General features: G+C 47.6%; 1 protein-coding gene across 11 annotated transcripts in view; it reads right to left on the bottom strand.

Moving 5' to 3' along the window:
* Positions 1–26,610, bottom strand: part of nrcamb (neuronal cell adhesion molecule b) — a 264,169-nt gene that overhangs the window by 173,365 nt on the left and 64,194 nt on the right. For 4 of the 11 annotated variants that reach the window (XM_056235378.1, XM_056235380.1, XM_056235379.1 and 1 more), the window contains 19 exons: positions 25,749–25,860; positions 25,494–25,678; positions 19,502–19,633; positions 19,278–19,421; positions 18,538–18,649; positions 18,106–18,272; positions 17,177–17,324; positions 16,836–16,960; positions 13,431–13,460; positions 13,037–13,138; positions 10,851–11,048; positions 10,368–10,438; positions 9,002–9,227; positions 8,816–8,931; positions 7,686–7,890; positions 6,477–6,599; positions 6,200–6,376; positions 901–1,023; positions 336–494 (listed from right to left, as the gene is read on the bottom strand). In XM_056235378.1, the coding sequence (XP_056091353.1) occupies positions 336–494; positions 901–1,023; positions 6,200–6,376; positions 6,477–6,599; positions 7,686–7,890; positions 8,816–8,931; positions 9,002–9,227; positions 10,368–10,438; positions 10,851–11,048; positions 13,037–13,138; positions 13,431–13,460; positions 16,836–16,960; positions 17,177–17,324; positions 18,106–18,272; positions 18,538–18,649; positions 19,278–19,421; positions 19,502–19,633; positions 25,494–25,678; positions 25,749–25,860 (2,655 nt within the window). The remainder of the gene's footprint in view (positions 1–335; positions 495–900; positions 1,024–6,199; positions 6,377–6,476; positions 6,600–7,685; positions 7,891–8,815; positions 8,932–9,001; positions 9,228–10,367; positions 10,439–10,850; positions 11,049–13,036; positions 13,139–13,430; positions 13,461–16,835; positions 16,961–17,176; positions 17,325–18,105; positions 18,273–18,537; positions 18,650–19,277; positions 19,422–19,501; positions 19,634–25,493; positions 25,679–25,748; positions 25,861–26,610) is intronic. The other 7 variants (XM_056235381.1, XM_056235382.1, XM_056235385.1 and 4 more) reach the window with 4 other exon arrangements.

Genomic DNA, 26,610 nt, shown 5'->3' with positions numbered 1-26,610 from the left:
GAAATCTGATCGGCTTCTGAAAGGCTCACCAGAACACCGTTACTGGGTTTCACTATTCACGTTTTCTGGGTTGGTAGAAGCACCGGATTATAGCACTTACACACGGGAAAAGGCAGATTTTCATGATATGTCCCCTTTAAGAATATTTGTACTGAAAAACAAGACAGAGACACTGAGGCAGAGCCTCATTTTGTGCGGGATACAGTCATGCTGATCAGTGGATAAAGACCCATGAGCGCAGACGGACTCATGCAGACGCTCATCAACACATCTCCCAGCATGCATCACAGCGGGCGCGTATCCCACAAGGCCTTGAGGCTGAGAGGAAGCCTCACCTGGGAGCGTGACCAACAGCTCCTCAGAGCGCCGGAGCGAGCGCTCGTCCTCCCGACCTCTGGCCACCACGCGCACCTTGTAGGACAAACCCTCCTTCAAACCCTTTAGCACGTGGAACTGAGAGCCGTTGACCTTCTCTGTGTGCCAGTCTTCATCACCTGAGGGTTTCCAGCACACACTCCGTTCAGATCTCTACACCTTCTGACTCCTATACTGTTAAACTACTCAACAACTCAACCGTTATGAGCCTCCACTGCAAAACATGAGGCTCTTCCTCAGTGTTTCTGTCTCGTGTTCCAGCACACACATCTAAACATTCTTACATCAAGACACAGTTACTGGAGGAGAACAATCACTGAAGATCGAACTGATTAAACAAGACTTAATATCTTCAGTCCTTGTGCTTCTCCAGTGGATGTGTCCGGGTTCAGGAATGTTTAGGAGCAGGATCATGTTTTGCAGTGTATCCCGGTCGGTCAGCTCTGTTAGTGACTACATGAGCTCTACTCTATGTTCATGTGTTTGATCATCAGAAAGCACGACACACGCATGCAGGAGTCTTACTGTTGTCTATAATATATTCAACATAAAGGTGTTTCTCGGGACCCCAGTACTCCCAACTGATCAGTGCTCCGTCCTCGCTCACGGACGAGCTGACGTTCCCGAACGCAGGAGCGATGGCCGGCGCTGAGAGAGAGAGACACAAGCATCAGCTCCGGCTGCGGATCCGTGAGGAGCAACTGAACGACTGACGCGAGAGCCGCTGTTTACTGAGTGAGTAGAGTGAGGGCGGGAGATGACATGACATTAGCGTGTTAGGGGCGGGGCTACTGACGATGTCACTACAGCGACTGTACCCGTGTGTGGGGGGAGGGGTGCCCGAGCTCCTGGAAAACACACACACACACACTCTCTCTCACACACTCACACAGCATCACGTGACTCCAGCAGGTCAGAGGTCAGGAGGAAAGAGAAGGAGGACATTTATAAAAAGGAAAGATTAAAAGATCAGAAGGAAAACACACACAGGATTCTGTGACATTCATACAATTAAAGGTTAAATGCAGCAATCTCTGAGAGCAAATTAAGAGTTTAAACCTATTTTCAGTGATGAAACTGATTAGAATAAAATGTCTTTTATTGACTTGAACCTGGACTTTAAAGTGGACTGAAACCTCTTTCAGTTGTGATACAATCTCAGTCCACATTAAATTCACACTAGTGTTTTAGGAAGCCAAACCATTTATAATAATAATAATAATAACTTTCACTCAAGAATTTTTGAGGCATACTTACACTTAAGTAATTGTACTTTAACTAAAGCACACTTTCTTTGTAGTGAATTAAACAGAAAACCCACAGAACGGGCAGTGAGACACTAGTGTGCCCTGTCTAGTGGACGTACCTCTGTGGAGGATGGCGAGACACCAGTGTGCCCTGTCTAGTGGACGGTCCTCTGTGGAGGATGGTGAGACACCAGTGTGCCCTGTCTAGTGGACGTACCTCTGTGGAGGATGGTGAGACACTAGTGTGCCCTGTCTAGTGGACGGTACTCTGTGGAGGATGGTGAGACACTAGTGTGCCCTGTCTAGTGGACGGACCTCTGTGGAGGATGGTGAGACACCAGTGTGCCCTGTCTAGTGGACGGTCCTCTGTGGAGGATGGTGAGACACTAGTGTGCCCTGTCTAGTGGACGTTCCTCTGTGGAGGATGGTGAGACACTAGTGTGCCCTGTCTAGTGGACGTACCTCTGTGGAGGATGGTGAGACACTAGTGTGCCCTGTCTAATGGACGTCCCTCTGTGGAGGATGGTGAGACACTAGTGTGCCCTGTCTAGTGGACGTACCTCTGTGGAGGATGGTGAGACACTAGTGTGCCCTGTCTAGTGGACGTACCTCTGGAGGATGGTGAGACACTAGTGTGCCCTGTCTAGTGGACGTACCTCTGTGGAGGATGGCGAGACACCAGTGTGCCCTGTCTAGTGGACGGTCCTCTGTGGAGGATGGCGAGACACTAGTGTGCCCTGTCTAGTGGACGTACCTCTGTGGAGGATGGTGAGACACTAGTGTGCCCTGTCTAGTGGACGTACCTCTGTGGAGGATGGTGAGACACTAGTGTGCCCTGTCTAGTGGACGTACCTCTGGAGGATGGTGAGACACTAGTGTGCCCTGTCTAGTGGACGTACCTCTGTGGAGGATGGCGAGACACCAGTGTGCCCTGTCTAGTGGACGGTCCTCTGTGGAGGATGGCGAGACACCAGTGTGCCCTGTCTAGTGGACGGTCCTCTGTGGAGGATGGTGAGACACCAGTGTGCCCTGTCTAGTGGACGAACCTCTGTGGAGGATGGCGAGACACTAGTGTGCCCTGTCTAGTGGACGGTCCTCTGTGGAGGATGGTGAGACACTAGTGTGCCCTGTCTAGTGGACGGACCTCTGTGGAGGATGGTGAGACACCAGTGTGCCCTGTCTAGTGGACGGTCCTCTGTGGAGGATGGTGAGACACTAGTGTGCCCTGTCTAGTGGACGTTCCTCTATGGAGGATGGTGAGACACTAGTGTGCCCTGTCTAGTGGACGTACCTCTGTGGAGGATGGTGAGACACTAGTGTGCCCTGTCTAGTGGACGTACCTCTGTGGAGGATGGTGAGACACTAGTGTGCCCTGTCTAGTTGACGTACCTCTGGAGGATGGTGAGACACTAGTGTGCCCTGTCTAGTGGACGTACCTCTGTGGAGGATGGTGAGACACTGGTGTGCCCTGTCTAGTGGACGGACCTCTGTGGAGGATGGTGAGACACTAGTGTGCCCTGTCTAGTGGACGTACCTCTGTGGAGGATGGTGAGACACTAGTGTGCCCTGTCTAGTGGACGGACCTCTGTGGAGGATGGTGAGACACTAGTGTGCCCTGTCTAGTGGACGGACCTCTGTGGAGCATGGTGAGACACTAGTATGCCCTGTCTAGTGGACGGACCTCTGTGGAGGATGGTGAGACACTAGTGTGCCCTGTCTAGTGGACGTAACTCTGTGGAGGATGGTGAGACACTAGTGTGCCCTGTCTAGTGGACGGACCTCTGTGGAGGATGGTGAGACACTAGTGTGCCCTGTCTAATGGACGGACCTCTGTGGAGGATGGTGAGACACTAGTGTGCCCTGTCTATTGGACGGACCTCTGTGGAGGACACTAGTGTGCCCTGTCTAGTGGACGGACCTCTGTGGAGGATGGTGAGACACTAGTGTGCCCTGTCTAGTGGACGTAACTCTGTGGAGGATGGTGAGACACTAGTGTGCCCTGTCTAGTGGACGGACCTCTGTGGAGGATGGTGAGACACTAGTGTGCCCTGTCTAGTGGACGGATCTCTGTGGAGGATGGTGAGACACTAGTGTGCCCTGTCTAATGGACGGACCTCTGTGGAGGATGGTGAGACACTAGTGTGCCCTGTCTAGTGGACGGACCTCTGTGGAGGACACTAGTGTGCCCTGTCTAGTGGACGGACCTCTGTGGAGGATGGTGAGACACTAGTGTGCCCTGTCTAGTGGACGTAACTCAGTGGAGGATGGTGAGACACTAGTGTGCCCTGTCTAGTGGACGGACCTCTGTGGAGGATGGTGAGACACTAGTGTGCCCTGTCTAGTGAACGTACCTCTGTGGAGGATGGTGAGACACTAGTGTGCCCTGTCTAATGGACGGACCTCTGTGGAGGATGGTGAGACACCAGTGTGCCCTGTCTAGTGAACGTACCTCTGTGGAGGATGGTGAGACACTAGTGTGCCCTGTCTAGTGGACGGACCTCTGTGGAGGATGGTGAGACACTAGTGTGCCCTGTCTAGTGGACGTACCTCTGTGGAGGATGGTGAGACACCAGTGTGCCCTGTCTAGTGGACGTACCTCTGTGGAGGATGGTGAGACACTAGTGTCCCCTGTCTAGTGGACGGACCTCTGTGGTGGATGGTGAGACACTAGTGTGCCCTGTCTAGTGAACGTACCTCTGTGGAGGATGGTGAGACACTAGTGTGCCCTGTCTAATGGACGAACCTCTGTGGAGGATGGTGAGACACTAGTGTGCCCTGTCTAGTGGACGTACCTCTGTGGAGGATGGTGAGACACTAGTGTGCCCTGTCTAGTGGACGTACCTCTGTGGAGGATGGTGAGACACCAGTGTGCCCTGTCTAGTGGACGAACCTCTGTGGAGGATGGTGAGACACTAGTGTGCCCTGTCTAGTGGACGTACCTCTGTGGAGGATGGTGAGACACTAGTGTGCCCTGTCTAGTGGACACCTCTGTGGAGGATGGTGAGACACCAGTGTGCCCTGTCTAGTGGACGAACCTCTGTGGAGGACACTAGTGTGCCCTGTCTAGTGGACGTACCTCTGTGGAGGATGGTGAGACACTAGTGTGCCCTGTCTAGTGGACGTACCTCTGTGGAGGATGGTGAGACACTAGTGTGCCCTGTCTAGTGGACACCTCTGTGGAGGATGGTGAGACACCAGTGTGCCCTGTCTAGTGGACGAACCTCTGTGGAGGACACTAGTGTGCCCTGTCTAGTGGACGGACCTCTGTGGAGGATGGTGAGACACCAGTGTGCCCTGTCTAGTGGACGAACCTCTGTGGAGGACACCAGTGTGCCCTGTCTAGTGGATGTACCTCTGTGGAGGATGGCGAGACACCAGTGTGCCGTGTCTAGTGGACGGACCTCTGTGGAGGATGGTGAGACACCAGTGTGCCCTGTCTAGTGGACGTACCTCTGTGGAGGATGGCGAGACACTGGTGTGCCCTGTCTAGTGGACGTTCCTCTGTGGAGGATGGCGAGACACTAGTGTGCCCTGTCTAGTGGACGTACCTCTGTGGTGGATGGTGAGACACTAGTGTGCCCTGTCTAGTGGACGAACCTCTGTGGAGGATGGTGAGACACTAGTGTGCCCTGTCTAGTGGACGTACCTCTGTGGACGATGGCGAGACACTAGTTTGCCCTGTCTAGTGGACGTACCTCTGTGGACGATGGCGAGACACTAGTGTGCCCTGTCTAGTGGACGTACCTCTGTGGACGATGGCGAGACACTAGTGTGCCCTGTCTAGTGGACGTACCTCTGTGGAGGATGGTGAGACACTAGTGTGCCCTGTCTAGTGGACGTACCTCTGTGGAGGATGGTGAGACACTAGTGTGCCCTGTCTAGTGGACGGACCTCTGTGGAGGATGGTGAGACACCAGTGTGCCCTGTCTAGTGGACGTACCTCTGTGGAGGATGGCGAGACACTGGTGTGCCCTGTCTAGTGGACGTTCCTCTGTGGAGGATGGCGAGACACTAGTGTGCCCTGTCTAGTGGACGTACCTCTGTGGACGATGGCGAGACACCAGTGTGCCCTGTCTAGTGGACGTACCTCTGTGGAGGATGGTGAGACACTAGTTTGCCCTGTCTAGTGGACGTACCTCTGTGGACGATGGTGAGACACTAGTGTGCCCTGTCTAGTGGACGTACCTCTGTGGACGATGGCGAGACACCAGTGTGCCCTGTCTAGTGGACGTACCTCTGTGGAGGATGGTGAGACACTAGTTTGCCCTGTCTAGTGGACGTACCTCTGTGGACGATGGCGAGACACTAGTGTGCCCTGTCTAGTGGACGTACCTCTGTGGACGATGGCGAGACACCAGTGTGCCCTGTCTAGTGGACGAACCTCTGTGGAGGATGGCGAGACACTAGTGTGCCCTGTCTAGTGGACGAACCTCTGTGGAGGATGGCGAGACACCAGTGTGCCCTGTCTAGTGGACGTACCTCTGTGGACGATGGCGAGACACTAGTGTGCCCTGTCTAGTGGACGTACCTCTGTGGACGATGGCGAGACACCAGTGTGCCCTGTCTAGTGGACGTACCTCTGTGGAGGATGGTGACGGCCTCCTCGGTGAGCGCAGGACCGGATCCCTGCTGTGTTTTGGCACTGAAATAGAACTTGTAGCGCGTGCTGTGATGGAGGTTGTGCAGCGTTACACTGCTTTGATTGGACAGCAGATCCATCTCATCCAGCAGACCCAAGTCATGGCTGCTGTTGACTGGAGGCGGAGCGAGAGTGGAAAGGGGCGGGGTCACGTTATTTCAGCCAATCATAAGCTGCTGTAGATTTATATCTTAGGTGAGGAGAGGTTCTCTCACCCGTCTGATATCTGAGGGTGTATCCGGTCAGACGGCCGTTCCTCTCGTGAGGCGGAGCCCACTCCAGCGTCAGAGAGTCCAGATCCGAAGCCGACACGCGGAAGAACGACGGCACGCCGGGAACTGGAACCATACAGACCACAAAATCTGAGCCTTCAAGTCAAGTCAGCTTTATTCCTACAGCGCTTTATACAGTACAGATCGTTTCATAGCAGTTTCACAGTGATAAACAGGAAAATAACAGAATCAATTATGCAACCTTTATCAAATATGAGACACATTTAGATTCAGGGGTGAAGCAGCTCTACAGAAGATCAGAGAGGCATTCTTCAGATCAGTGTTGATTCAGTTCAGTTCACTAACTGTGTAAAGTTCATCATTAATGAAACGAGTTCAATTTCAGCTGTAAAGGCTCTGGAGGAAAAAAGTCAGAATTGCGAGATAAAAATTGCAATTGCGAGAAAAAGTCAGAATTGCGAGAAATAAACTCATAATTGAGAGGAAAAGCCAGAATTGCGAGATAAAAAATTGCAATTGCGAGAAAAAGTCAGAATTGCAAGATAAAAAATTGCAATTGCGAGATAAAAAATTGCAATTGCGAGAAAAAGTCAGAATTGCAAGAAATAAACTCATGATTGCGAGGAAAAGCTAGAATTGCCAGATAAAAACTTAGTTGCAAGAAAAAGTCAAAACTGAGAGATAAAAATTGCAATTGCGAGAAAAAAGTCAGAATTGCGAGATAAAAACTTACAATTAAAAGAAAAGTCAAAACTGAGAGATAAAAATTCGCAATTGCTAGAAAAAAGCCAGTATTATGAGAAATAAAGTCATGATTGAGAAATAAAGTCATGATTGTAAAACAATTGCAAGATAAAAAGTTACAATTTGTAGAAAAAGCCAGAATTGCGAGATAAAAACTTACAGTTGCAAGAAACAATCAAAACTGAGAGAGAAAAAGTCACAATTGTGAAAAAAGTCAGAATTATGAGAAATAAAGTCACGATTGTGAAAAAACACTGAATTGCACGAAAAAAACTCACAATTGTGAGAAATATAGTCAGAATTGCGAGATAAAAAGTCAAAAGGACCTTTTTTATCTTTTTTTCAGTGTGGGAAACAAGCTTCCATATTGTCATCATCTGGTAGTGTCAGTGCAGCTGAATGTATGAGTGAATAAAGCGGCTTGAGCGAGTGTTCAGATGCTCTCACCGCCCTCCGGCGTCTCGAAGCGTTGCGTGGCGCTAGCGGGTCCTTCCCCGCGGCTGTTGAACGCCGTCACGTGCAGACTGTAGACGCTGAACGGGTGCAGGTCCGGGAGCTTCCCGCGGGTTCTGTTGGGCCCGAAGCTCTCGCTCCTCTGCTCGCCGTGGTGAGAGTTGTGTCGGTGTAAACTCCGCTCGCGCCGGTAATGAACCTGCACACCGACAACAGAGTTTCCACACGCTCACATATCCCAGCATGCACTAGTCTAAGGTCACAGCCTCAAAAACACTAAACCTTTCCCAGGAGCAAAAGTCATCTTGTTTTCATAAGCATAATTTATTTAAAAACAGTAGGGGTGTAACAATACATTATGTCACAATATATCGCAATACAAAAATGCATCAATATGTATCGTGGATAGTTCACCCAAAATAAAAATTACTGTGTGAGAAAAAAATCTGGTTTTCACTGTTTTAGTGTCAGGACTACATTAAACTACTATATATAATGTTGAATATAATGTATAATAATGCCAAATGTCTTTAAAAGTGGCCGCCATTATTTTATATATATCTAGTCAGTGACAGAGATCAAGTATATTCGTCTAAAACAATTGTGTGTTTTCAGCTTCAGAATCGTGAATATTGTTATTCTGGTGTCTCTGTTGTCCTGTGCTTTGGGTTTCAGCACTGAGTCCAAGCCTGTTCATTTACACACACACAGTGTAACACCAAATTTAGCATTTTAATCAATAGTACATTTTTTGTTAACCTTTTATAATATGTTTGGTAATATCACAATAATATCGAATTGTGAGTTCAGTGTCTTGATATGTATCGAAGCGTGACACGAGGGAATCGTTACACCCCTAGAAAACAGGGAAATTTATTCAGACACCTTCAACATTTCTCACATTATCACAGTTAATTCATTATAGTTGAGATACTGGTAATAAAATATGAGCAGAACTCAGTGGATATTTGACTGGTTTTGTCCGTCCTTCTGTTAGACTCTCACACATGAATTATGTTGAATATCTGTCAGCTGTTAAATTTAACTCCACAATTAGATAATACCAGTTTAGCTCAACCAGTGACCAAGCAATGCTTCATGTTGACGTGACTCTGAGCGCGTACCTTATAGCCCTGCAGTCGCCCGCGCACGGCCCACAGAGGAACGTGTTCCCAGTGCACCTCCGCCAGCGTGCTGTTCAGCACCAGCACCTGCACCAGCCCCGGGGCCGCTGAGGGAACTGCACACAGACATCTGGAGTTAGCAGCGCTACGCTAGTCGAGCGCTAATGCTAAAGGCGCGAGACTCACAGTCCTCTCCGGAGTGCCCGATCACAGCGGCGGGTTCGGGGCCGGGCCCGTAGGCGTTCTGCGCCCGCACCATCACCTCGTACGGCACAAACGTGGGCGTCCCCGACACCACGAACTTGGAGACGTTGGCCACGCTGACGGAGGTCCAGTCCTCCTCCACGCCGTGCTGCCGCCACAGGACCGTATACTGCAGGCCGGGGCCGTTCGCCTGGAGCCCCGTCAGCGGCTGCGGACCACACACACACACACACACACTCAAGGCTGCACAGTACTACACAAGCTCATGCCATTTGGCAAGGTTCGTATGAATAATCCAGAAAATCTGTATCCTCTTTACTACACAAACTCAAGCACGATATTAAATCACATTCAAAAAAAAGAAAAAAATGGAGAATTTGAAAGAAATAAAATGAAATAAACTGATTTCATAATTTTATTTTTGTGGTTACACTATATATGTTTTAAGATTTAAAGTAATTAGACAAGTAATAACAAAAAATAATAAATACAATTATATAATATAATATAAAATGGAATTTGGGATCAAATAGAATGTATTTGTATTTGAATGTATTATCAGAACGCTGAAAATGTTGTTGTTTTTTGTTAAACTTTTAATAAATTGTTGTTAAATTGTATTAGTTTTATGATTTCAATTAATTTGACATGATTTTGATTTCTAAAACTTAATTTAACCATTAAAAAGTATAATTTTTTTAAAAAAAATAAAACCGATTTCATAGGGCCCTATTATTTTAAAATGTTTATAAATTATTAAATTGTTTTTCTTTTATGAATGTAATTAATTTGACATGATTCTAAATATATAATCAAATTTAATTAAACCACTAAAATGCATTCCAGAAAAAAAATAAAAATAAAAATAAAACGGATTTCATAGGGCCCTAAAAAAGTAAATTTTTGTTAAACTATTAATACATTATTGTTAAAATGCATGTTTCATGATTGTAATTAATTAGACACACTTTTGATTATTATTAAATTGTTAATGTTTTATGAATTCAATTGATTAGATATGCTTTCTGATCATTAAAATTTAATAAAACCATTCAAATGTAATCTAGGAAAAAAACATGAAATTTGGGAAAAAAAATTAAATGTACTTTTTGTTAAACTTGTAATAAATTGTTGTTCAATTGTATAGGTTTCATTATTTAAATGAATTAGTCTTTATTTCTAAAATGTAATTTTTTTAACCTGTGGTTCACTGTGGATGTCCTGGGGCTCTAGTGGACATCATGAGTTAAAACAACAGCTGAGTTTTATATAAATAATGTGTGTGTGGCTAAAACATCACACTGTATGAACATGATCAGTGTGTGTTTATTAAAGATCAGCGTCTCACCTTCCACGTGATGACCAGGTTATTGTGTTCCGTGCCGTGACCTTTGACCTCACTGGGGTTCTCGTCTGGAGCTGCAGAGAGACGCGTTAGAGGCGCTGAATCATGTGAACACGTGTGTGTGTCTGTGTGTGTGTGTGTGTGTGTCTGTGTGTGTGTGTCTCTGTGTGTGTGTGTGTACCTGCGGGGTTGGTCCTGTACTGACGCTAGGGCATGCTGGGCCGGCTGTAGCCGTTGTGTGTGTGTGTGTGTGTGTGTGTGTGTGTACCTGCGGGGTTGGTCCTGTATTGGCGCGAGGGCATGCTGGGCCGGCTGTAGCCGTTGTGTGTGTGTGAGTGTGTGTGTGTGTGTGTGTGTGTGTGTCTCTGTGTGTGTGTGTGTGTGTACCTGCGGGGTTGGTCCTGTACTGGCGCGAGGGCATGCTGGGCCGGCTGTAGCCGTTGTGTGTGTGTGAGTGTGTGTGTGTGTGTGTGTGTGAGTGTGTACCTGCGGGGTTGGTCCTGTACTGGCGCGAGGGCAAGCTGGGCCGGCTGTAGCCCACTCCGTTGAGCGCTAGCACTCTGAAGCTGTAGTGCACGTACGGGGAGAGCTTGAGGTGAGCCGTGGTCTTCGTCCCGGGAACCTCCGTGAGATTGAGCCACACACCACTCTGATGAAGACCGTCCTCGTACTGGATCAAGAACTCTGACACACACACACACACACACACACAACAGAGATCCATCACACACACTTCACTCAGGCGTGGTACTTTGATTTAAGTGCACGGGTGTGTGAGTGTGTATGAGTGTGTGTGTGTGTGTCGTACTCTTGATGGCGCTGTTGTGCTCGTCTCCAGGTGTGTGTGTGTGTGTATGAGTGTGTGTGTGTGTGTGTGTGTGTCGTACTCTTGATGGCGCTGTTGTGCTCGTCTCCAGGTGTGTGTGTGTGTGTGTGTCGTACTCTTGATGGCGCTGTTGTGCTCGTCTCCAGGTGTGTGTGTGTGTGTGTGTGTGTCGTACTCTTGATGGCGCTGTTGTGTTCGTCTCCAGGTGTGTGTGTGTGTGTGTGTGTGTGTGTCGTACTCTTGATGGCGCTGTTGTGCTCGTCTCCAGGTGTGTGTGTGTGTGTCTGTGTCGTACTCTTGATGGCGCTGTTGTGCTCGTCTCCAGGTGTGTGTGTGTGTGTATGAGTGTGTGTGTGTGTCGTACTCTTGATGGCGCTATTGTGCTCGTCTCCAGGTGTGTGTGTGTGTGTGTGTGTCGTACTCTTGATGGCGCTGTTGTGCTCGTCTCCAGGTGTGTGTGTGTGTGTATGAGTGTGTGTGTGTCGTACTCTTGATGGCGCTGTTGTGTTCGTCTCCAGGTGTGTGTGTGTGTGTGTGTGTGTCGTACTCTTGATGGCGCTGTTGTGCTCGTCTTCAGGTGTGTGTGTGTGTGTGTGTCGTACTCTTGATGGCGCTGTTGTGCTCGTCTCCAGGTGTGTGTGTGTGTGTGTGTGTGTGTGTCTGTGTGTCGTACTCTTGATGGCGCTGTTGTGCTCGTCTCCAGGTGTGTGTGTGTGTGTGTGTGTGTGTCGTACTCTTGATGGCGCTGTTGTGTTCGTCTCCAGGTGTGTGTGTGTGTCGTACTCTTGATGGCGCTGTTGTGCTCGTCTCCAGGTGTGTGTGTATGTGTGTGTGTGTGTGCGTCGTACTCTTGATGGCGCTGTTGTGCTCGTCTCCAGGTGTGTGTGTGTGTGTGTGTGTGTGTGTGTCGTACTCTTGATGGCGCTGTTGTGCTCGTCTCCAGGTGTGTGTGTGTGTGTGTGTGTCGTACTCTTGATGGCGCTGTTGTGCTCGTCTCCAGGTGTGTGTGTGTGTGTGTGTGTCGTACTCTTGATGGCGCTGTTGTGCTCGTCTCCAGGTGTGTGTGTGTGTGTGTCGTACTCTTGATGGCGCTGTTGTGCTCGTCTCCAGGTGTGTGTGTGTGTGTGTGTGTGTGTGTGTGTCGTACTCTTGATGGCGCTGTTGTGTTTGTCTCCAGGTGTGTGTGTGTGTCGTACTCTTGATGGCGCTGTTGTGCTCGTCTCCAGGTGTGTGTGTGTGTGTGTGTGTGTGTCGTACTCTTGATGGCGCTATTGTGCTCGTCTCCAGGTGTGTGTGTGTGTGTGTGTGTGTGTCGTACTCTTGATGGCGCTGTTGTGCTCGTCTCCAGGTGTGTGTGTGTGTGTGTGTGTCGTACTCTTGATGGCGCTGTTGTGCTCGTCTCCAGGTGTGTGTGTGTGTGTGTGTGTGTGTGTGTGTGTGTCGTACTCTTGATGGCGCTGTTGTGCTCGTCTCCAGGTGTGTGTGTGTGTGTGTGTGTGTGTGTCGTACTCTTGATGGCGCTGTTGTGCTCGTCTCCAGGTGTGTGTGTGTGTGTGTGTGTGTCGTACTCTTGATGGCGCTGTTGTGCTCGTCTCCAGGTGTGTGTGTGTGTGTCGTACTCTTGATGGCGCTGTTGTGCTCGTCTCCAGGTGTGTGTGTGTGTGTGTGTGTGTGTGTGTCGTACTCTTGATGGCGCTGTTGTGCTCGTCTCCAGGTGTGTGTGTGTGTGTGTGTGTGTGTGTGTGTGTGTGTGTGTGTCGTACTCTTGATGGCGCTGTTGTGCTCGTCTCCAGGTGTGTGTGTGTGTGTGTGTGTGTGTGTGTGTGTGTGTGTGTGTGTGTCGTACTCTTGATGGCGCTGTTGTGCTCGTCTCCAGGTGTCCAGGTGAGCTGAACACTCCTCGCTCCCGGATCCGTCAGCTCCAGATCAGTGGGAGCATCCGGCTGCCCTGAGGAGTTAAACACAGACAGATCCATCAGTTCATCATAACACACACACACACACACACACACCTGGAGACGAACACATGCTACATGAGACCAGATGATCAGATGCGAATCACATGACGACGCATGCACATCTGAACCAGAGTCACTTCAGAGACCAATGAGCGAACACACGATTCATCTGAAAATAAACTGAAATCATATCACAGATAAATGTGTGATCCAGCATGCTCCATTCCACACACACACGCCCTGGGGCATTATGGGATGCGATGCGGCACGGTGTGTGTTTACCGTAGATCGGCGCAGGAGTGGGCGGAGCCTCTGAGTGGGCGGGGTCAGGGAGTGAGGAAGAAGTGTGTTAGTTTACAGACAGTCACACACGAACAAGACTCACATTAGTTGGTTTTCTGTCACTATAATCCCTGGTTTCTGCAGGGAAGCGTCACACGAATCCGTCCGGAGAGGGACGGGGATTATAGATAATAATATTCTGAATGTTCTGATCCAATCTGACTTCTGACCTGTAATGCCTGAATCATAATCATACACTGTTGGTTCGTTGGCCAGAGGAGAACTGAGACTGAGTCTGGTTTCTCACAAGGGTTTTCTCCATTCTGTCACTGATGGAGTTCTGGTTCCTTCACTGTCGACTTTGGCTTTTGTCTTGCTTATTGGGGGACATTTAATTTAATAATCAACAATATTATTGATCTCCTGCATTGACACCATTATATGACAACTGAACTGAGCTGGACGATGACATCACGGTTTTCTCCAGAGCCGCTATATATATATATATATATACACACTGATCAAAATTTTAAACGCAACACCCATTTTCCCCCCATTTTTCATGAGCTGAACTCAAAGATCTGAGTCTTTTTCTATGTACACAAAAGACCTATTTCTCTCAAAAATTGTTCACAAATCTGTCTAAATCTGTGTTAGTGAGCACTTCTCCTTTGCCGAGATCATCCATCCTCCTCACAGGTGTGGCACATCAGGATGCTTGATTATTGCACAGGTGTGCCTTAGGCTGTCCACATTAAAAGGCCACTCTAATGTATGGAAGTTAATGGCCACTCCTCTTCAATGGCTGTGAGGAGTTGCTGGATATTGGCCGGACCTGGAATACGCTGTCGTATACGCCGATCCAGAGCATCCCAAACATGCTCAATGGGTGACATATGTCCGGTGAGTGTGCTGGCCATGCAAGAACTGGGATGTTTTCAGCTTCCAGGAATCGTGTACAGATCCTCCAACATGGGGCCGTGCGTTATCATGCTGCAACATGAAGCGATGGTCCTGGATGAATGGCACAACAATGGGCCTCAGGATCTCGTCACGGTTTCTCTGTGCATTCAAAATGCCATCAATAAAATGCACCTATGTTCGTTGTCCATAACATACGCCTGCCCATACCATAACCCCACCGCCACCATGGCCACTCGATCCACAACGCTGACAGCAAACCGCTCATCCACACGACGCCACACACGCTGTCTGCCATCTGTCCTGTACAGGGAAAACCGGGATTCATTCGTGAAGAGAACACCTCTCCAAAGCGCCAGACGCCATCGAATGTGAGCATTTGCCCACTCAAGTCGGTTCCGACGACGAACTGCAGTCAGGTGGAGACCCGATGAGGACGACGAGCATGCAGATGAGCTTCCCTGAGACGGTTTCTAACACTTTGTGCAGAAACTCTTTGGTTCTGCAAACCGATTGTTGCAGACGCTGTCCAGGTGGCTGGTCTCAGACGATCTTGTGTCCGGGTGGCTGGTCTCAGACGATCTTGTGTCCGGGTGGCTGGTCTCAGACGATCTTGTGTCCGGGTGGCTGGTCTCAGACGATCTTGTGTCCGGGTGGCTGGTCTCAGACGATCTTGTGTCCGGGTGACTGGTCTCAGACGATCTTGTGTCCAGGTGGCTGGTCTCAGACGATCTTGTGTCCGGGTGGCTGGTCTCAGACGATCTTGTTTCCGGGTGGCGGGTCTCAGACGATCTTGTGTGGCTGGTCTCAGACGATCTTGTGTCCGGGTGGCTGGTCTCAGACGATCTTGTGTCCGGGTGGCTGGTCTCAGACGATCTTGTGTCCGGGTGGCTGGTCTCAGACGATCTTGTGTCCGGGTGACTGGTCTCAGACGATCCGGGTGGCTTGTCTCAGACGATCTTGTGTCCGGGTGACTGGTCTCAGACGATCTTGTGTCCGGGTGGCGGGTCTCAGACGATCTTGTGTCCGGGTGACTGGTCTCAGACGATCTTGTGTCCGGGTGGCTGGTCTCAGACGATCTTGTGTCCGGGTGGCTGGTCTCAGACGATCTTGTGTCCGGGTGGCTGGTCTCAGACTATCTTGTGTCCAGGTGGCTGGTCTCAGACGATCTTGTGTCCGGGTGGCTGGTCTCAGACGATTTTGTGTCCGGGTGGCTGGTCTCAGACGATCTCGTGTCCGGGTGGCTGGTCTCAGACGATCTTGTGTCCGGGTGGCTGGTCTCAGACGATCTTGTGTCCGGGTGGCTGGTCTCAGACGATCTCGTGTCCGGGTGACTGGTCTCAGACGATCTCGTGTCTGGGTGACTGGTCTCAGACGATCTTGTGTCCGGGTGGCTGGTCTCAGACGATCTTGTGTCCGGGTGGCTGGTCTCAGACGATCTTGTGTCCGGGTGGCTGGTCTCAGACGATCTTGTGTCCGGGTGACTGGTCTCAGACGATCTTGTGTCCGGGTGGCTGGTATCAGACGATCTTGTGTCCGGGTGGCTGGTCTCAGACGATCTTGTGTCCGGGTGTCTGGTCTCAGACGATCTTGTGTCCGGGTGGCTGGTATCAGACGATCTTGTGTCCGGGTGGCTGGTCTCAGACGATCTTGTGTCCGGGTGTCTGGTCTCAGACGATCTTGTGTCCGGGTGGCTGGTCTCAGACGATCCTGGAGGTGAAGATGCTGATGTGGAGGTCCTGGGCTGGTGTGGTTACACGTGGTCTGGCGGTTGTGAGGCCGGTTGGATGTACTCCAAAATTCTCTGAAATGCCTTTGGAGACGGCTTATGGTGGAGAAATGAACATTCAATTCACGGGCAACAGCTCTGGTGGACACTCCTGCAGTCGGCATGATTGTTTACTTCAAGTATGTTGAGGCAGTTGGAGGTAGATGGCTCGCTTCCCCCCCGGACCCTCCAATACAGTAAAACTGCACATTTTAGAGTGGCCTTTATTGTGGACAGCCTAAGGCACACCTGTTCAATAATCATGCTGTGTAATCCGCATCTTGATGTGCCACACCTGTGAGGTGGATGGATGATCTCGGCACAGGAGAAGTGCTCACTAACACAGATTTAGACAGATTCATGAACAATATTTGAGAGAAATAGACCTTTTGTGTACATAGAAAAAGTCTTAGATCTTTGAGTTCAGCTCATGAAAAATGGGCTGAAAAAACAAAAGCGTTTATAATTTTGTTCAGTGTATAAATAAACTAAATGAATAACTTTTTTACAACAGAAATGAACCATCACAGAACTTACTTAAGCTGGACTGTGATGCTATTTTCTTCTAGAAACAATTATTTGTATTTGTAAATTTGTAAATATTGCATTATTTTCCTGTTATCACTCTAAAGCTGCTTTGAAACACTCTGTATTGTAAAAAGCTCTGTAGAAATAAAGGTGAGTTGACATTACACAGAGAACATCAGGACACTCACCGACCACCGTGAGCCGAGCGCTGGCCGAGTCCTGGTCCAGAGAGGTGTACGTGACACACGTGTACGTTCCTGCGTCGCTCTCCGTCACGCCTGTGATGGTCAGACTGTCCAACTGCGCTCGAAACCTGTGATCATCACACACACAACTCAGACTCAAATCTCAATGTTAAAGGTGACTTATTATGCCCCTTTTCACAAGATGTAAGATTATGCAAATGAGCTGAAGAATCCCTTTGTGGTCAGTTTGACCTTGAAAATATCGATTAGACCCAAATTTAAACCTTATTGATGCTGATTGAGACTGATATGATGCAGTGAATGATGAAGAGTCTCACACACACCTGTCGTCTTCGGGCAGCTCTCCTCCATCTTTGAGCCAGCTGGTGCTGGGAATGAGAGACGGGTCGTGCTTCACTTTACACTCGAACAGAACGTCCCGGTTCCTCTGGACCACCCTGTACTCCGGAGGCCTGAGGATCCGCGTCGGCTCTGGAGGAGATGCTGACCATCAGAAACATGCTCTCTCTCACACACACAAGCACACACAGAAGCTGCTGTGTGCTTCACAGTTACCAAGGTGTTGCTATGAGGTGGTCAGGATATTCTGGGGTGTTGCTAGGCGGTTGGGAAAGATCATTTGTAACACTAATTGCTTCCTCCAGACATGCTGATCTGTGGAATGAGAAACTGCCAGCTTGCAGATCCCAGTGTTTCTCCAGGCTCTCATCAGGTCTGAATGCTTTCCTAATGCTCTTCAGAGAGGCACTTAACTGAAGCCTAGAGCCTCAGACATGATGCATGATGGGATACCTGGAGCCGTCAAGACCAATATTCATGTCTGTTCATTTGAACATGCACTAAAACACTCAATATAGTGATGTTTTCTCAAGTTTAGATGGAATTATTTACAGCAGGGTTTTCAATCTTTTATATGCCACGGACCAATTTATACTAGGAAAAATGTATATATGTAAAGTATTACTTGGAAAAAAGGTATGTTCTATTCCAATTCATTCATTCTTACGTTCATTTACTTATTTATTTATATATTTTTGTATTATATATATATATTTTAGCAATTGTATTTATCTATTTATTTTTAATTATTTATTTATATAATTTTTGTGTATATGTATATTTTTTATTTAAATCGTTGCTGAAGATTTTTTTATATATATATATTCTATATTTATTTAAATATATTTTTATTGATTTCTTTTTCCACGGAGCCCCGATTCAGAAGCATGAACACTGAGGTGAATGATCTGACCTTTGACCTCCAGGTAGACGTGGTTCTCGGAGATGCCGAGGTTGTTCCTGGCGACGCAGGTGTACTTCCCGCCGTTTGCAGCCTGAGACACGTGAATCTCCAGCGTCCCGTTCTTGTGGAACACATAGGGATCTCCCTCCAACATGCTGGAGCGGCTGTCCTTAAACCTGCTCCGACACACAGGAGCGATGGAACGGTGGATTTATGAATATAACTACATCACACACACACACACTACAGCAATAGTGGTCCTGATTTAAAGCAGCACTGCGGAGAGGACAATCCCATAATGCACTGTGGTTTAAGGGATAATGTACATCCAGCCGGTTGTTATCTCAGAATAAACCCGACGGTGATCAGGATCAGGTCTTCATTGTGTTTATTCTGAGATCACACACGTTTGTGTTTGATGGGGAGTGTGTTCAGTCTCACCATGTGACGGCCGGGACGGGCGAGCCGAAGGACAGGCACTCCAGCAGAGCGGGGCGGTTCTCGATCACCTGATACACCTTATTAGGGGCCGTCAGAACTCTGGGCGGCTCCGCTGGAACACACACAGGTCACATGATCATCACATCCAGCGACGAAACGCTAACAGACGTCAGTGTGTGTGTTGACGGCTCATCAGTGTGTGTGTGTGTGTGTGTTGTCGGCTCGTCAGTGTGTGTGTGTGTGTGTGTTGTCGGCTCGTCAGTGTGTGTGTGTGAGTGTGTGTGTGTATGATGTTGTTGGCTCGTCAGTATGTGTGTGATGTTGTTGGCTCGTCAGTATGTGTGTGATGTTGTTGGCTCGTCAGTGTGTGTGTGTGTTGTCGGCTCGTCAGTGTGTGTGTGTGTGTGTGTGTGTGTGTGTGTGTTGTTGGCTCGTCAGTGTGTGTGTGTGTTGTCGGCTCCTAGGTGTGTGTGTGTGTGATGTTGTCAGCTCGTCAGTGTGTGTGTGTGTGTGTGTGTGTGTGTCGGCTCTTCAGTGTGTGTGTGTGTGTGTGTGATGTTGTCAGCTCGTCAGTGTGTGTGTGTGTGTGTGTGTTGTCGGCTCCTAGGTGTGTGTGTGTGATGTTGTCAGCTCGTCAGTGTGTGTGTGTGTGTGTGTGTGTGTGTGTGTTGTCGGCTCCTAGGTGTGTGTGTGATGTTGTCAGCTCGTCAGTGTGTGTGTGTGTGTGTGTGTCGGCTCACCCAGCACGTTGACGAAGGCGTTGGCCAGTAAGTACCCGTGTTGATTGGAGGCGTTACACTGGTAAACGGCGCTGGAGCCCGTCTGGACCTCGGAGAAGATGATGCTGTCGTCCTCCACCGTCCGGCTCGGGTCTTTAGGAGTGTCTGTCAGCAACAACAACACAACGTCAGTCAGAGGTCAGGGGTCAGAGGTCAGGGGTCAGCTGGGACGGACAGTAACTGACCCTCGATGGGCAGGCCGTTCATGGACCACTGGATGTGGGGTTTGGGGTGTCCTCGGGCCCGGCACGTGATGACGCCCGTCTCCAGCGGAGCCAGAACCAGATTCCTGGGAGCGCTGATCCAGTACGGAGCCGCTGCCGAGAGATAACAGCGGTTAGTGCTCTTTCTACAAGACTCAACATTTACACCAACATCTGAACCTTCAGCCTGATTTACTGATAAACTCCACAGCAGCCAATCAAACATCAGACCCAGAGATTTTTCTCCAAGCTTTACAATGGCAGTGAATGGCTATTTCTGTTTTGAAGTCCATAAAAGTGCATCTGTCCATCATAAAAGTGCATCTGTCCATCATAAAAGTGCATTCTTTTAGATTAGGTGAGATTAGGACTGCGCATGCACGGGCGGTGTTTGTTTGTGTTTAGAGCTCCGTCGAATTGATTCATTAATCCTTGATTTTCTTCTTTACCACTCATTTATTAACAAGCACTTTCTATTTTTATATCGTGTGAACCTATCCTCGATACTATTCCCTATAAAAAAACAATCAGATTGCTTTGATATCGCTACTTAGATCCAACTTTGCGAATCTCGGCTACTAGCCTTTAGCCCGCTAGCATTTCACGCGTGGGCTCGCGCCTATCGAGCGTCTGATTTAACACCCGATTCACTGAAAGGATACAGGTTATATCCAGCATTCCAGTCCTAAATTAGTAGTGATATTGGTAGTATCACTGTTAATTTACTGTTCATCTGTTATAATGGCGAACATATCGGATGTGTGTCTAACGTTACCTCTGAGTGCAGGTGAGGACACATTCGAGCTGATGTCGGTGCGATTGGAACTGGAATCGGTGGAGAAACAGATCCGTGGTCTGCTGGAGAGGCAAGCCGAGCTGCGGGATCGGCGATCAGCGCTTGAAACGTCACGCGCCGATGCTCACAAGTCAGTGGTTAGTAACTTTTTGACTCCGACTTCCTTTACTCCGTGCGTTTCTCTGCCCAGGAGGACGCGATCATCTCTGGCTTCATTCACTCCGGCACCTACACAACACCATGGACCCTGGGTGATCCCACAGCGGAAGACACGAGCCAGGACCAGAGCAAGAACCTCTCCGCCCCTCCCGGTCTTCGAGATCTCCACCCGGAACCGCTTCTCCCCTCTTCGCGAGTCGGAACGCGACGACGCCGTGATCATCGGCACTTCCATGGTCCGTCATGTCCGCGCTACCTCAGGTAAGGGTAAGGTGCGCACTCACTGCTTTCCTGGTGCTCGTGTTCTTGATGTCGCCGCACAGGTTCCTGAGATTCTGAACGGTGACGAGCGCGTCGGAGCCGTTGTCCTCCATGCGGGAACGAACGATATCAGGCTGCGGCAGACGGAGGTTCTGAAGAAGGACTACAGGAGCCTGATCGAGACGGTACGCAGAACAGCGCCTGAGGCAACGATCATCGTGTCTGGACCGCTTCCCACGTACCGACTAGGACAGGAAAGGTTCAGTAGACTATTTGCTCTAAATGAATGGTTAATGTCATGGTGTAATGAACAGAAACTGCTCTTTGTAAATAATTGGAATCTGTTCTGGGAGCGACCTAGGCTCTACCGTGCTGATGGCCTGCACCCCAGCAGAATCGGAGCGGCTGTTCTGTCGGACAACATCTCCAAGACGTTACACACCATATGACTAGTAAGTCAAAGTCCAATTCACAGTCTTTGCTGTCCCAACTTAATTGATATAAGTAGTGTAGAACATTATATAGAAACTGTGTCTATTCCTCGTCTAGTGAGGCCAAACAATAAATCTAGTGTAGGATCTAGGAAAAATCTTATTGTAATTAAACCAGAAAATCTAAATATCAGTGAACAAAAACAATTTCTAAAACTAGGTCTTCTAAACATTAGATCGCTCACACCTAAGGCGGTTATTGTAAATGAAATGGTCACAGATAATAGCTTCGATGTACTTTGCCTTACTGAAACCTGGCTTAAACCAAATGAGTATTTCGGTCTAAATGAGTCTACTCCGCCAGGATGTTGTTATAAGCAGGAGCCCCGTCTGATCGGTCGTGGCGGCGGTGTTGCAACAATCTATAGAGATATTCTTAATGTTACTCAGAAAACAGGTCACAGGTTTAACTCGTTTGAAGTACTTGTGCTAAATGTTACGCTCTTAGATGTAAGAAAGAAATCCCCATTATCTCTAGCCTTGGCTACTGTATATAGACCGCCAGGGCCCTACACTGATTTCCTAAAAGAGTTTGCAGACTTTCTCTCAGATCTATTGGTCAATGTCGATAAAGCAATAATTGTTGGAGATTTTAACATACACGTAGATAACACAAATGATGCGTTAGGGACTGCGTTTACAGATTTATTAAACTCTTTTGGGGTCAAGCAAAACGTCAGTGGTCCCACTCATCGTCTAAATCATACACTAGACTTAATTATATCATATGGAACCGATCCAACCGATATAGATATTATACCGCAAAGTGACGATCTCACTGATCATTACATGGTAACTTGTATAATACGTACTGCTGAAATTTGTCATGTTGCGCCGCGTTATCGACCAGGCAGAACAATCCTTCCAATCACTATAGATAGATTCTCAAATAGCTTACCTGATCTATCTCAGCTGCTCAGAGAACCCAAACAAACAGATGAACTAGAGGAAATGACCAGCAATTTGAGCACCATTTTCTCTAGTACATTAGATATTGTTGCACCAATTAGATTGAAAAAGGTTAGAGAGAAAACTAAAGCACCATGGTACAATAGTACTACACATGCTATCAAGAGAGAAACTCGTAACTTAGAGCGTAAATGGAAACAAACTAATTTAGAGGTCTTTAGAATCGCGTGGAAAGACAGTATGTCACGTTATAAAAAGGCTCTAAAAGCAGCCAGGGCTGAGCATCTCCGCAAACTAATAGAAAATAACCAAAATAATCCAAGGTTTTTATTTAACACCGTGGCTAGACTAACAAATAAACAGACATCACCAGAGCAAAATATTCCGTTACAGTATAGTTGTAATGATTTTATGAATTACTTCAATGAGAAAATAGAAAGCATCCGAAATACAATTGTAAATGTACAATCCTCTATGGTGTCTTGTGATTCAGGCTCAATTATCGTCCCTCAAGAACAACTACACCGCTTTACAACTGTAGGACAGGAAGAGCTAAATAAACTTATCATTGCATCTAAACCAACAACATGTTTATTAGATCCAATACCCACTAAACTACTGAAAGAAGTGTTACCTGTAGTGGAAGAGCCTCTTCTCAATATTATTAACTCGTCTTTATCTTTAGGTCATGTTCCAAAAATATTCAAGCTGGCAGTAATAAAACCTCTTATTAAGAAACCGCAATTAGATCAAAATAACTTAGCAAATTACAGACCGATTTCAAATCTTCCATTTATGTCTAAAATACTAGAAAAAATTGTGTCCGCTCAATTGTGTTCTTTCTTGCAAGAAAATGAGATATATGAAAAATTTCAGTCAGGATTCAGACCGCATCATAGCACAGAAACTGCGCTAGATAAAATTACAAATGATTTACTTTTAGCGTCTGACCAAGGCTGTATCTCAATACTAGTTCTACTCGATCTTAGCGCTGCGTTCGACACTATAGATCATAAAATACTCTTGGATCGACTACAAAACATGGAATTAATTTCCACTGCTATGCTGATGACACTCAATTATATATTTCATCACGACCAGATGAATACACTAACTTATCTAAATTGACAGAATGTCTTAAAGATATAAAATGCTGGATGACGTGTAATTTCCTGCTATTAAATCCAGATAAAACTGAGGTATTACTTATTGGTCCAAAAAACTACCCACAAAATCTCTTACAATACAACTTTAATTTAGAAGGATGTACTGTTACTTTATCCTCTACGGTAAAAGACCTGGGTGTTATACTAGACCGCAACTTGTCTTTCGAAAATCATATTTCGTATGTTACAAGAACAGCCTTTTTCCATCTTAGAAACATTGCTAAATTACGTAACATGCTATCTGTTTCTGATGGAGAAAAGTTAGTTCATGCATTCATGACCTCGAGACTAGATTACTGTAATGCTTTATTAGCTGGTTGTCCTGCATCCTCAATAAACAAGCTACAGTTAGTCCAAAATGCAGCCGCTAGAGTTCTTACTAGGTCAAGAAAATATGATCATATAACACCGATTCTATCATCTCTGCACTGGTTACCTATTAAGTTCCGTATCAATTACAAAGAACTACTACTGACCTATCAAGCCCTAAATGGTTTAGCTCCTGTGTATTTAATGGACCTTCTATCGCCCTACAATCCATCGCGTTCGTTAAGATCACTAAATTCGAGGCTTCTGGTCATTCCTAGGATATCTAAGTCCACTAAAGGAGGGAGGGCGTTCTCACATTTAGCTCCTAAACTCTGGAATAGCCTTCCTGATACTGTTCGTGGCTCAGACTCGCTCTCCCAGTTCAAAACTAGATTAAAGACGCATCTCTTCAGCCAAGCATTCACATAATGCTTACCTTTTATACCACTGTTGAATCAGATCGAATGCATTAATATTATGAACAGCAGCTACGCTAATTATCTCCCATCTGCTTTTCTGCTGTTATCTCGGGACGCTAGTCGAGGTAAATAGCGTTCGTCAGCTCCAGTTTGTATCCAGCCTCTCACGGAGACTTCAGATGCTCCAACACCTGCGATGAGACGACTCGACGCCTGTGAAGAGACGACTCGACGCCTGTGAAGAGACGACTCGACGCCTGTGAAGAGACGACTCGACGCCTGTGAAGAGACGACTCGACGCCTGTGAAGAGACGACTCGACGCCTGTGAAGAGACGACTCGACGCCTGTGAAGAGACGACTCGACGCCTGTGAAGAGACGACTCGACGCCTGTGAAGAGACGACTAAACGCCTGTGAAGAGACGACTAGACGCCTGTGAAGAGACGACTCGACGCCTGTGGAGAGACGACTCGACGCCTGTGAAGAGACGACTCGACGCCTGTGAAGAGACGACTCGACGCCTGTGAAGAGACGACTCGACGCCTGTGATGAGACGACTCGACGCCTGTGAAGAGACGACTCGACGCCTGTGAAGAGACGACTCGACGCCTGTGGAGAGACGACTCGACGCCTGTGAAGAGACGACTCGACGCCTGTGAAGAGACGACTCGACGCCTGTGAAGAGACGACTCGACGCCTGTGATGAGACGACTCGACGCCTGTGAAGAGACGACTCGACGCCTGTGAAGAGACGACTCGACGCCTGTGGAGAGACGACTCGACGCCTGTGAAGAGACGACTCGACGCCTGTGAAGAGACGACTCGACGCCTGTGAAGAGACGACTCGACGCCTGTGATGAGACGACTCGACGCCTGTGATGAGACGACTCGACGCCTGTGATGAGACGACTCGACGCCTGTGAAGAGACGACTCGACGCCTGTGAAGAGACGACTCGACGCCTGTGGAGAGACGACTCGACGCCTGTGAAGAGACGACTCGACGCCTGTGAAGAGACGACTCGACGCCTGTGAAGAGACGACTCGACGCCTGTGAAGAGACGACTCAACGCCGGCGATATGTTATGCCCTAAATTAATACATGATGATTAACTAACTATATTCTTCTATGTACATTTCTGAAATGCACTTTCTGTAAAGCTGCTTTGAAACAATATGTATTGTGAAAAGCGCTATACAAATAAATTTGAATTGAATTGAATTTGAATTCTTCAAAACAGAAACAGCCATTCACTGCCATTATAAAGCTTGGGAGAGCCAGGACATGTTTAATATAACTCTGACTGTGTTCGTCTGAAAGAAGAGAGTCATATACACCTAGGATGAGTAAATCATAGGCTAATTTAGATTTTTGGGTGAACTATCCCTTTAATGTGAGTGAGTAATGCCTCAGGATTGCTCCATCCGGACAGTGCTCCAAGCGTGTGTGTTTGTGCTGTTTGCACCTTTGACGGAGACTCTGATGGTGTGGTGAACTGAGCCGAGCCGGTTCCCGGCAGTGCAGCGATACTCCCCGGCGTCCGCCTCCGACACGTCCGAGATCCGCAGAGTCTTGTTGAAGTTCATCAGGGAGGCTCGGTGACCGGGGATCTCCCCGCTGAGCTTCGTCCAGGAGACCGCCGGAGTGGGACTGAGCGGGAACATCAGAACGTCACAGACCCAAACACACACTAGAGTTACTGAGGTGAATCTGAACTCACAGGCCGTCTGCGATGCACTCCAGCTCCAGGACCTCTCCTCGCAGGACCATCTGAGAGCTGAGCGAGCCGCTGGGAACCAGGAGCACCGGCACTCGCTCCTCCACCGGCTTATCTGGGAGAAAACGCTCAGTGAGATCCTGCTTCATAACCATAACTCATATCAACTAGGGTTGGGAATCGAAAATCTGAATACTTGAGGTCAGGAATCGGATACTTGTTATAAAATTAAAATTATGATTCCTCTTATCGATTCCTTGGTGAGCATTTCAATATAACTTTAAACCATTCAAGCGCGAGAGACTCTGTCTGTGCTGAGGGCGTGTGTATCAGTGTACTGGACCCGTGCAGCTCTTAAAGTGACAGCACTAATATTCCTGCCGTCTCTATAATAACACTAATATTCCTGCCGTCTCTATAATAACACTAATATTCCTGCCGTCTCTATAATAACACTAATATTCCTGCCGTCTCTATAATAACACTAATCAAACAACAGAAGACTGAGAAAATTCACTCGTTCTTGACTGAATAACTTTTGTATTTTAATAAAATATATTTTATTTATAAAGTGTAGCGTTATTTTACATTTGAGAACAGTTTCTGTACCAGAATACCTGAAAATCTTAAAACACTTTATTTCAATCGTATCTTTGTTCAGTTCTTGCGATTGCTAATTTTTATTACTTTTATTTACTTGTCTTTAATAATGCTTGAAATGTATATTAGCTAGGATAGTTGTTTTTCTATGGTACTTTTAAACCACAAGTAAACGTTCCTTGTGTAAGTGTTCCTTAGCCTGTTGATTTTTGTTCATCATATCTAAGTTGTTGTTTTTTTACCTTATTGGAACCGGACTTGGGAA

Source organism: Rhinichthys klamathensis, unplaced genomic scaffold (genome assembly GCF_029890125.1).
Source record: "Rhinichthys klamathensis goyatoka isolate OS25496 unplaced genomic scaffold, OSU_Roscu_1.1 h1tg000421l_1, whole genome shotgun sequence".
In the NCBI taxonomy this organism is placed as follows: Eukaryota; Metazoa; Chordata; class Actinopteri; order Cypriniformes; family Leuciscidae; genus Rhinichthys; species Rhinichthys klamathensis.
Note: the sequence above shows the minus strand (reverse complement) of the source record. Positions and strands in the feature narration are given on the sequence as shown.